The 12,286-nt window shown below is 42.4% G+C and overlaps 1 protein-coding gene across 1 annotated transcript in view; it reads right to left on the bottom strand.

The window, feature by feature from the left end:
* Window positions 1-2,103: 2,103 nt before the first annotated feature.
* RNF182 (ring finger protein 182) overlaps window positions 2,104-12,286 on the bottom strand; it is a 62,789-nt gene continuing 52,606 nt past the window's right edge. The window contains exon 2 of the mRNA XM_032341150.1: window positions 2,104-4,581. Within this exon, the coding sequence (XP_032197041.1) occupies window positions 3,628-4,371 (744 nt within the window). The 5' untranslated portion in view covers window positions 4,372-4,581 and the 3' untranslated portion in view covers window positions 2,104-3,627. The remainder of the gene's footprint in view (window positions 4,582-12,286) is intronic.

Raw genomic sequence — 12,286 nt, 5'->3', positions numbered from 1 at the left:
GCCCCTTCTTGTCATAAACCATAAATATCTGTGTACTGAGCATTCCTGAGATTTGGATTATACCACAAATTTACATGACATAAGCAACTGAGTTGCACCTGTATTGCCTCTAGGACTCACTTGGAATTTATACAAACTTCGACATCCAGCTATCCACATACTCTTTTTTTTTCAAAAATCTTTTACACAAAAGTAAACCTGTAAGGGTAGACCCAATACTAAGCCTCTAGCTCCCCACAGAAGAGTAAAAATTCATAAATCATTAAGAGGCCTAGAAGTAAACATCTAATGGGCAGAATGTGGAAAATACACAAGACTCAAGCCTCAAGAGCCAGTGGTGAAACTTCTTCAGAGAGCTTACCTATAACCAAGCCTCCCATTGGTTTTAAAGAAAGTTCTGGAATAATATGTGGTGTTTCTGTGGTGTTTCTAAAGAATTAAGGCAGGTATTTGCTTTTTGCTAAGAAGAGTGAAAAAAGAAAAACCATAAAAGATACAGAAACACAGAAAACTGTAGTTCTCCCTCATTCCACGCAGGCTAACTCTTTTTCACACCTTCTATGCTCCAGGAGTCACAGAGATGGTCCTTAGACTGTGCTACCAGTCTCTCTAGCTGTATAGGATTCCCTTGGCATCTGCATCTACCTGGATGACATATGAGAACATGTCTTGGAAGTCAGGGTGTCTGTTTACAACCTAACACAGGCTCATCATTTGTGGGTCTCTCAGCAGGTAAGCAGGACTCATCCAAGTTACGACTGACTAGTGCAGGTAATGCCTTTCCTTAACCACATTCCTTGCTCATTTATGCAAAGGTTTCAGAAGTGAATGAAAACCATTTCTCTTGGTTAACATGTGGTGCCAATTCACTAATTATCATAAACATGTAACCATTACATACTGTCAACAATGTCTACTTTGCCTAACAATGGTCATATTTAAAGATCAGGTAATCACAAAAATTTGCCCAGTTCACAGAAGGCTAGTGATTGCCCAACTAAAAGGGACACTGTTTTGCTGAGTGGCTAGTCAGATTCTGGAACATAAATCAAACAAATTAAAACCAAAAAATTTACTTATAATGATAAAGACAATGGTTTAGTTTTGTCTTCTCAATTCCCTCCCCTGTTTTGTTTTTGGTTGCTTGGTTTTTGTTTTGCTTTGTTTTGTTTTTCAAAAACAAACTGGTGGGACAAGTTAGATCAACTTTGTCGGAAAGTTCTGGAATCTTCATGTGTATGACAGAGGCACTAGCTTCATCAGTGTTTCTGAAAGCTCCAGTTCGCAATTACCCAATGTTAACAGAAATCCGTAGTAATAACTGAATCTCAATCACGAGTCAGGGAAGTCAAACTTCTAGTGTCGAAATAATAATTTAATGGACAAACAAAATATTATCACAGTGAATAAAATATTGAAGCATTGTCCTGTTTTCATTCAACAGCATAAAGAATTTTCTGTTGGCTTACGTTTAAAATTCTTTAAAACCAAATTAATTTACTGACAACTAAAAAAACTAGCACAATATACAAAGAGAGACAAATTTAGCACTGCAGACATTATACGAAGAAGCAAAATACACAGTACCCACATCCAGAGCTTTCTAGAAATCTCATCATAACTCATTTGATGTACATGTCAGACAAAATGAACATTTTTTTTAAAAAACCTTATAAATATATAAATCCAAACCATGAAACACCTCCTAAACATTGTATTTACTCTAAGTACAAATGGATTTTTGGAAACTGCATTCACAATGCTTTCTAATCTAGATTTTATGAAATTATAAATGTATTCAGCTATAACTCAAGGATTAAATTCATTGGGCCACACTTCAGGTATGGTTTTCCATCATACTCACCCTTAGGGGTACGTATTCTCAAAAACAGGAGTTATATGATTAAAATCAAACTACTATACTAAAAGTAAGGGTCAATTCTTCCTGAAAAGAGAGATCAGACTGGTCCACTACAACAGTGTCACACAAGAAATGTTTCCCAAAAACAGGGGGAAGTCGTCTTAGGAAAGCCCTTTTCTAAGAGTTATAAATATTTTAATGTTAATCCTCAGTAATGGGTTTTAGGAACTGAAACCCCCCCCTTTTTTTTTGGCCCAGTTTCTGTGGACATTCTATTCCCTCAAACCTAAAATCTGCTAAAGAGTTTCTTCTCATAAATATATACATTCAACTTCCCCGACATCACGAAAAGGAGTTCATTAACTCAAGTCACACAGCTTGTGTTTTTATTTGAAATGAATTATGTAAGAACGTGAATCCATGCTAAAATGGGCTTTAAGAGGAAGAGCAACAGGTCAAGGGACGCCCTGCCGCCTCCGTCTGACTGCCCCGGAGGGTCCTCTCAAGCAGCAAGTCAGCTCTGTGTGTTCTTTCCCTGTCACTTTGGCCAAATGCAACCCCATTGTGCACAGAAGCCCAAACCGTTATGTTCTGGTACAATTCAGCCCCGTACAGCAAGAAGACTGGCATTCTCAGCACTTCAACCCGGGAGCTCAGGAATTGTTTCTGGGTTTCCACTGCCACAACTTACCCCCAGACTGTTATAGGATTACGTTAAACAAGTCCCTAGCAGAATCTGAAATACAACGGGGGGAAAAATCCTCATGCTTCGAACAACTAACTGAAGTAGAACGTCACCCAGGGTAAGGGGTGGGGTTGCCGAACAAGGTGGTGAACAAAACTCAGCGACACCGTTCGAGGGCAGGACCCACATGAAGACGCCCGTGAACTGTAACTGCTCTGTGAGAATTTCAGAGAGGAGGGAGGAAAGAAGACAACAAATATGGACGAAAGGGTCTTAAAGACAGGCGGCCATATTCAGTCATGAGTCTGCTTTAAATACAAATTCCGCAATATGTTTAATTCTCTTTAGAAATCTGGCAAAATGGGTATTTTGCCAAGGGCATGAGGCCGAGTTTCCTTTCGGCGAAGAACCATGTACAGAAGGAAGGAGCGCGTCACTGGGACACTGACAGCGTGCTGACTGGCAAGAGAGCTCCTCGAGAGGATTCTGGGGGGGGCCAACAACAGGGTGTGGGAGGGGTGTGGGAGGGGTGTGGGAGGGGGTGCGTGGAGGAGGGTGCAGGAGGGGATACAAGGGGGTACGGGAGAGGGGTGCGGGAGGAGTGTGGGAGGGGTTGGGGGAGGGGCAGGTCACACTTTTCAAGTAGATGTGTCTTGGAAAGCTCTCCTCTTGTGTCCACCCACCATCATAGATTATTAAGGATTAGAGGAACAGGTTCATCCCTAACCTTTTGCAAAGACCCCTCCTACAGCCTAACCCCTCCCTGCTAGTGCCTTCTAGCAGGGGTGAGTGAACTCCTGCCCTTTCTGTGGGCAGGCTCACAAGAAGTGCTCTGTGAAGGCTTAGCTTATACATGCTTGCATCTTTGCTAACACCTAAGAAGAAATGAGCACTTTCTATGTCCAGCATATAGGAAAACCAATGGAGTCAGCTTTTTGATGGAAAAGAGACCACAAACATTGGGCCAATGGCTTTGTTAATGTCATGGACACTAATCACTGAGAATATAAAATAAATAAATGATAAATTACCTAGCTTCAAAGATGGCAATGTGTGTCAAATTTCTTAGTCTGCATATTAATTAAGAAGAAGGTGCCATACAGTCTAGAAATTCGTGACAAACACACTGGCAAAAACCATACACCATGAGAATGACAAGGCTTGAAGGGACGAGGCTGACAAAGACAACCCCAAGAGTGACTTTCTTAGACACCAGTAGGTAGATCCCTAAGGGCAAGGAGCTGAAGTAGAGCAAGCCCAGCAGCCACACCAACACCCGGACAGACGTCTGAAAGAGCAGGGACGTACAGTTCCACACTGTCCAGTTGTGCGACACGGTGGTGACAGAGTCGAAACTCGCAGGCCTATAAAATTCTACCACGGGAGTGGAGCTCAGAGACGGGGAGCTCTCTCTCTGCACCTCCATGATGGTTATGACCAGGCAGTTGGAGGAAGTGTGAGAGGGACTGACCAGGGACGCCAGCCTCTTGGGGGTCAGCAGCAGCTCGGTGGGGTTTTCGGGCAGGCACTTCTTGCCTTTGCCTCCACAAGTCAAGTTTACCAGGATGTTGTTGTCATCGGGCAGGCTACTGACTTCATCATCTGGCAGGCAGGTCTCAAACCTGCAGAAAGGACAGACGATGACGCCTTGCGGCGAGTCCCCAAAGTCGATGATCTTGTAGAGGCATTTGGCACAAACCCTGTGACAACACTCCAGCACTTTGGGTTTCCTCTGCTTCAGATTGTACCGATTATAACAGATCTTACACTCGAGCTCGTCAGAGACCTGAGCCTCTGCCGCCTCATCTGGCGGCTGACTGGCCATCTTGAATGGTGTCTACCACCTCCCACCAGAGGCAACTCGCGGAAGAACGGCGTCGATGAAGGCGTCCCTTGGAATATCACATCATCCAAATCAGGCACTGATGCAAAAAGGCTGGACAGGTAGTAACAGAAACCAGCAATCTTCCAGGCATTTTCAGCTTCTACATTCACTCTGTCTCAAATACATATTTAAAAAGGTCACATGAAGGGTCTGCAAAGGAAAAAAGAGATTCTAATATAGTCAACAGTTCACTGAAATGTGCTTCATGGTATTTTCTGAGCTCCAAGTGGTTAGAAGCAATAGGTTTAAAGGTGAGAGTCCCAGGACAGGAAAGTGCTGTCTACATGCTTAGCTTTCTCAATCCACAAATAGGACAGTAAAGAAGGAATTAAGATTCCTTCTGGTGTAAACGCATTTAGAGCACCACCAGCATGACTAGATACAGAGTCTATCTGAGACTGGTAACAAATTCTGACCTCTTCGAAAATAAAACGGGTCATCTATCAGAAACAGATACACCTGCAGTCAGATTCCATTCAATACAGACTGGTTAATTCAAATTATCAACAGTATAAACACCAGTTATCTAAATGCCCTCAGTAGTATCTTGGAGTACACAAAAGGAAAATCTGAAGGATAAATTCACATAAGGAAGAATGAAGCAAAGGACACCTGACAGCCAAGACTAGCTCCCAGCCAAGAGAAGTAAACACAGCCACCATGGGCACGGAGAACGGCCTGTGTGAGGCTCACTCCCAGTTCCCCTGCTCCAGCTCCTGTCAATTCCCTCTCCGTAGTGAACAGGAAGCATGACAGAGTCAACAGCACTCACTGCTGGCTCTCAGGTGCTGTCACTGGCTTTGGCCCAGACTGGGGGGTGATTCCACAGGCCTGGTCAGTCCCCAGTAATCAGTACGAACGAACAGGGCAGCAGAAGGCGGCTATCACCACACCGTCTGCATTTGCCCTTGAAGTATGTGACTTTTTGGGTAACAGATTTGTCTTAAGTTGTGTTTTGCTTTGGAAAACATCAAATTGGATTTGAATCTCTGAGCACATCCCCAAGCACGGCAGCGCTGAGAAGTAGAGCAGGTAGAACTGAGAGGAAGAGCGGGTAGAGAGGTAGAACCACACAGGGATCGACTTTGCTGTGGGTTGTTCTACATAATGGGGCAGAGGCGGTGGGCAGCTCAACTTGAAATATATGAAATTATGAATAGTTGGCTTGTGAATATATATTGCCTTCCTTTTTGTGACTTCAGCTAATTTTTTAATTGACATCATATTATACAAAAATGCATAATGGGTACCAGTTGCAAGACATTCCTGCTGGGAAAAGGAAGCTAATCAATAAATAGAATCTCTAGTGACAACCAAAACATGTAGAAAGGGTTTTTTAAAATACAGTTTACTGGGACACCTGGGGGGCTCAGCCAGTTGGGCATCTGCCTTCAGCTGAGGTCATGAGCCCAGTACCCTGGGATCAAGCCCCGAATTGGGCTCTCTGCTTAGCAGGGAGCCTGCTTCTCCGTCTCCCTCTACCTATCACCCTGTCTACTTGTGCTTTCCCTCTCTGTGTCAAATAAATAAAATCTTTAAAAAAAAAAAAAAAAACAACAAAACAACAACACCAGAGTTCATTATATATGAATGCATGTATTTCAGAAATGTTATCATAAGCCAATTTCTATATATCCACTCTTAGACACACACAAAAAGGATACACAGACACAGACATCAACTCTTCTGTGCTTTTTCCTTTCATGGGCCCTGAATGTTTTCTTCATTCCTGATCCTGTTCATGAAACATGTGCCCATATGGTCACAAAATGTGACTGTGTCTTGCCCATAATCTTACAAAGCTGGCTTCTTATTCTCCTGTGACATGAACATCTATCTCCAGGAGTGGAGTCACAGACCAAGAAGGTGCTCTATCGCCGTAACCGTTCCCAATCCTCGCCGCCTTCACAGAAGGGGCCCAGGGGCTGGGCAGGTTACTGCAGATCCATGTCCTGGACAGCTCCCACTCATCAGGTGTCCTGGTCGCTAAGCGCAGACCAGAGACCTATTCAAACGGAATGTTCTGTTCTTTTCTCTCTCTACCCACCCACTCAGCCTTAATGCCTTCTCAAATCCAGGCGTACTGAAACTGATGGCAAGGGTAGAAATCACAGCACCGATCGCCTCTGCTATCATCAATAGGACTGGTGTACATGAAGGTGTGTGAAAAAGGAAAAAGACAGTATATAAACATATACATAGAGACATCCGGAAAAGAGACAGTAAAATACTGAGTGAGGATAAATAAGCAAAATTATATAAGACTCATAGAAAGCTAGAATATGCATCTAGAAACACCAACAAAAGGTGGCTCAGTCGGTTAAGCATCCAACTCTTGATTTCAGCTCCAGCATGATCTTGGGGTTGTGGGATTGAGCCCTGAGTTGGGCTCCATGATCAGCGGGGCGTCTGCTCAAGATTCTTTCCGTCTGCCCCTCCCCCCACACGTGCACACTTGTGTGTACTCTCTCTCCAATAAATACATAAATCTTCAAAAAAAAAAAAAAAAGACACTACTTTAATTCTAAGACTAACTCCAGGAAACCCACTCCACCAGCTTGAAATACTTCAAGCCCTGCCCGTGAGAGAGGCACTTCTGGGCGGGCAGGACTGGCTTACTGCCTTGAGCTCTGGTGCGTCCCTAGAAATGCAGCCAACACAAGTATTTCTTCTGGAATGGCACAAGACAGCATGGTGATCATTCCTCTCAGGAAGGCAGGGTACCAACTGCAAGGGTTCCTAGAGAATAAACACTTCATCTGTCTCATTGGGACTCTTAATGTTCCTCAAAGAATTCAATTAATAACCTAAAATCTGTAACTTCACAGGGTTGCCAGAGTCTGTTATCGAAAAGCTGTGCGTTCCCACTCTGCCTTCACTCCTGACGAAAGCTGTGGACAACATCTGTGATGCAGAATCAATGAAGCAAGACCCAAAGGAGACATGCTCCGTGATCCCACTTCTGGAAAGCTGAAAAGGCAGGCAAAACTGAACCATGCAAGATGTGCATTTAGGTGGTGAAACTAAGGGGAAAAGCCAGAAGTAAGTAACAGAAAAGTCGGGATCACTTCCGACATTGAGGGGGTGGGGCAAGCAGTGCAGGGAGGGCATGCGCTGACTGAAAATGCTCTGCTGCCTGACACAAGTGGTACTCAGGAGTGTTGGGTTTGGATACACCATGGGGCAATAAGTTTTTCTGTGTTATCTACCACATTAAGACATTTTTAAAGTGTTATCTATAACTGTACTCAGAAAACTATGAAGTATTCATAAAAGAAATTGAGGAAGATACAATGAAATGGAAAAATGTTCCATGCTCATGGATTGGAAGAACAAATATTGTGAAAATGTCTATGCTACCTAAAGCAATCTACACATTTAATGCAATCCCTATCAAAATACCATCAACTTTTTTCAAAGAAATGAAACAAATAATCCTAAAATTTATATGGAACCAGAAAAGACACCGAGTAGCCAGAGGAATGTTGAAAAAGAAAACCAAAGTTGGCGGCATCACAATTCCAGACTTCAAGATCTATTACAAAGCTGTCATTATGAAGACAGTAAGGTACTGGCACAAAAACAGACACACAGATCAATGGAACAGAATAGAGAGTCCAGAAATGGACCCTCAACTCTATGATCAACTAATCTTCGACAAAGCAGGAAAGAATGTCCAATGGAAAAAAGACAGTCTCTTCAACAAATGCTGCTGGGAAAATTGGACAGACACATTCAGAAGAATGAAACTGGACCATTTCCTTACACCACACACAAAAAATGGAAGAAAGACCTCAATGTGAGACAGGAATCCATCAAAATCCTTGAGGAGAACACAGGCAGCAACTTCTTTGACCTAAGTCACAGCAACTTCTTCCTAGAGAAACATCGTCAAAGGCAAGGGAAGCAAGGGCAACAATGAACTATTGGGACTTTATCAAGATCAAAAGCTTTTGCACAGCAAAGGAAACAGTCAACAAAACCAAAAGACAACTGACAGAATGGGAGATGATATTTTCAAATGACATAGCAGATTAAGGGCTAGTATCCAAAAATCTAGAAAGAACTTAACAAACTCAACACCCAAAGAACAAATAATCCAATCAAGAAATGGGCAGAGGACATGAACAGACATTTCTGTAAAGACAACATCCAAATGGCCAACAGATACACAAAAAAGTGCTCAACATCAGTGGGCATCATGGAAATACTAATCAAAACCACAGTGAGATACCACCTCACACCAGTCGGAATGGCTAAAATTAACAAGTCAGGAATTGACAGATGCTGGCGAGGATGCAGAGAAAGGGGAACCCTCCTGCACTGTTGGTGGGAATGCAAGCTGGTGCACCGCTCTGGAAAACAGCATGGAGGTTCCTCAAAATGTTGAAAATAGAGCTACCCTACAGCCCAGCAATCACATTACTGGGTATTTATCCTAAAGATACAAATGTAGTGATCCAAAGGGACATGTGCACCCGAATGTTTATAGCAGCAATGTCAACAACAGCCAAACTATGGAAAGAACGTAGATGTCCATCAACCGATGAATGGATAAAGATAATGAGATACGTACACACACACGCACGCACACATACACACTGGAATACTATGCAGCCATCAAAAACCCAAAATCTTGCCATTTGCAATGACATGGATGGAACCAGAGGATATTACGCTAAGTGAAATAAGTCAGTCAAAGAAAGACAATTATCATATGATCTCTCTAATATGAAGAATCTGAGAGGCAGGGCTGGGGGTAGGGAGGGAAACTATGAAACAAGATGGGATCAGGGAGACAAAGCACAAGAGACTCTTAATTTCAGGAAACAAACTGAGGGTTGCTGGGGGTGGGTTGGGAGGGACAGGGTGGCTGGGTTATGGACACTGGGGAGGGTATGTGCAATGGTGAGTGCTGTGAATTGGGTGAGACTGATGATTCACAGAACGGTACCCCCAAAGCATATAATACACTCTATGTTAATTTAAGAAAATCTTTTTAAAAAGTATTATCTGTTACAGTAAAAAAATAAAGAAATAACAAATAAAACCAGATGAATGAATGAATGGGAGGGAAGGAGAGGGGAGGTTATGAGGGGAGGGAAGAGGAGAGGACGGGAGGGAGGAAATGGAAAGAACATCTCTGGTTAAATATTTTAGGTATTTTTTATAGCCCGAATTTCTGGATCAACTTACCATCTTTTCCTCTCTGGTCTGTAATTCCATTAATTTTATTTTTTTTTTAACAAAATAGAACTGTCACTTACTAATCACCTAAATATCCAGGCACTACTATAAGTCAGTATTAAAACGGGTGGAATCTCTAGGGTGAGTGCATCTGGCGCACACGTTCCTCGACGACAGCGGCGGCTACAAGTGTGTCTCAGCAGGCACAGGGGAAAGAAGCTAACACACTAAAATCACCTCAAAAATAAATACGTGCGGTTACCCGCGATGATGAATGTGTTAACTAAGGTTACTGGGGTAAACATTTTACAGTATACCCGGGGATCACATCCCATTGTACACCTTAAACTTACACAATGTTATAAGTCAACTGCATTTCAATAAGGCTGGGGATTTTTTAAAAAGGTTTTTGTTTTCTGGAAAAATACATGTTCAAATCCATGAAGCTGATACTCCTTCCTAATCACTTAACACGTATTTTGTGAAACATCTGGGGTAAGATAATACACGTCAATACTTACCCATTATAAGTGTTGGGGTTACTGGACAAATGTTTACTCTCCCTACCCTACATACATGGTACCTACTGCTTGATTCAAATACACTTCCTCTACTATGTAATTCCTTTGATATTAAAGACGCAAACTTGGCTTATACTTGAAACAAAGCCCTCCAGCGGGCACCTGTGGTTTCTGTCTACCCAGGATCTTTTTTCTCTCCTTTACACAGAACCACTCCCCCTTTCTGCCAATACGTCTCTGGGGAAGTGTTCCCCACTCACTCGGTGTGATTGTGTTTGCACCGTCCACCACGCACAGTACCCCCTTCTCTCAAGGTGGGACTCTGTGACCCAGACCTCATCACAGTACTCCATCCTCCCCGGCTCACAGGGATTAGTCAGGGTGGGCAGGCGACTCAGCCCAGAGTCAGTGCTCTTCCCTAGGACTTTGTTATGTGAAGCCACGGGAAGAAGGAACATGCCAGGGAAGGGAGGGAGCACAGACCAGAAGAAGATGTTTCAAGGAACTGTCGGGCCGTCAAGAGGAAGAATAAGAGAGAATCAAGTCAAAAATAAAATGAGAGATACAGGAAAAGTAGAAAGCAGAGATACAGGCAGCTGATGACTGCTGCCCTGGACCTGTGAGAAGGCTCCTGGCAGCCAATAAATTTCCTTTTTCGCTTCTGCTAAGTTTTTGGTTGGATTTCTGCTACTTACTTATAATCCAAGGAGCCCTGGACAGTTACCATGCTGTATCTGATTTGAGAATTAATGTTTTTAGATTGAGGTTCTTCCTTAGTGGTACACAAACTAGAAATTACAGAATTGAATAAATGTACTTTTAAAATTTCATTTGTGCGTGGATGTACATATTCAGACTTCATAAACATGCAAATGTCCTCATAAATATCATTATTTATTAGTAGCATGTGTGTGTGTGTGTGTGCGTGCGCATTTGTCCTTTTTTTATTTGGTTAATGTCTCTTCCTCACTCCCCCCACCCATACCAGCCTCACTGTCACCCTCTTCCCCCAGTAACACACAGTAACTACCTGGTATGTTTCTTCCAGATATATTCCCATGTATACATAAGTATCCATGTACATGTAATTATACAGACACACAGAAGCACAAGTTTTCCATTGTCTTCTGACTACTAAGTAATACCCAGTATTCTGCAACGTGCCTTCCCCACATAATAATGGCTCACGGAAAGCTCTCAATTCAACTAATAAGAGCCTTACATTCCTTTTTTAATGAACGCATATCCCACCATTTGGATATGACATAATTGTAGCCAACCATTCCTCTCCTGGCAAACATCCATTTATCCTCATTTCTCCCCAACACAAACATTACGGAGGAGCACAACCTTGTGACACTCTTACGTATGGGTGTTTTTATTTAAGAGACAAGGAGTGGAATTCCTGAGTCAAACAGATATTACCACTGACCCATGTGGCTAGACCGCTCTCCAACAGGAGTATAACACAGACTTTGACCAGTAGTAATAGGACTCTTATCCTCCAACAGCAATGGATGTTAGCGGACCATAAATTTTTGCCCATCTTAGTGGTGACAGACTATGATATGGGTTGGAGCTCCTTCTCTTGTATCAGCCTTCCGAGCTTGCTCCTCTCTGAACTACACCTTCCTATTTTTTGGCTTATTTTTCTATTGGATTTCTGGGCTTTTCTGGTCAACTTGTAAACGTTCTTTGTCACAAGACATATTAAACTATCCTCTGTATTGCAAACACTTCCTCAAATTTTACCATTTATTGGTCTTGCTTAATATCTTTTGAAATGCAAAATATCTTACTCTTTGGACAGAGAGAATATCTTTACCCTCTCTCGTAGCTTCTAGGTCTCCAAACTTAATACTGCTCCTAATATTATACATGCGGCTATTTTCTTGCGAAGTTTGTCTTGCTTTTTGACTTGTTTTCAGCTTTATATACAGTATAAGATACAATCCTAATTTTATTTTCTTCCAAATTTGGACATTTATCTTTGGCAAGGAAATAACCCATTTCTTCTGGTTTCTCAAGTTCGTTGCCATAGCGTTGAATACAGTTATCTCTGCCATCCATTTTGATTCATTCCTGCCTCTCTGATTACATGTTTATTCTTGTTTCTGGTTTCATAAATTTTTGACTCTTTATCTTCT

Source organism: Mustela erminea, chromosome 4 (genome assembly GCF_009829155.1).
Source record: "Mustela erminea isolate mMusErm1 chromosome 4, mMusErm1.Pri, whole genome shotgun sequence".
In the NCBI taxonomy this organism is placed as follows: Eukaryota; Metazoa; Chordata; class Mammalia; order Carnivora; family Mustelidae; genus Mustela; species Mustela erminea.
This window is presented reverse-complemented; position numbering and strand designations above follow the sequence as displayed.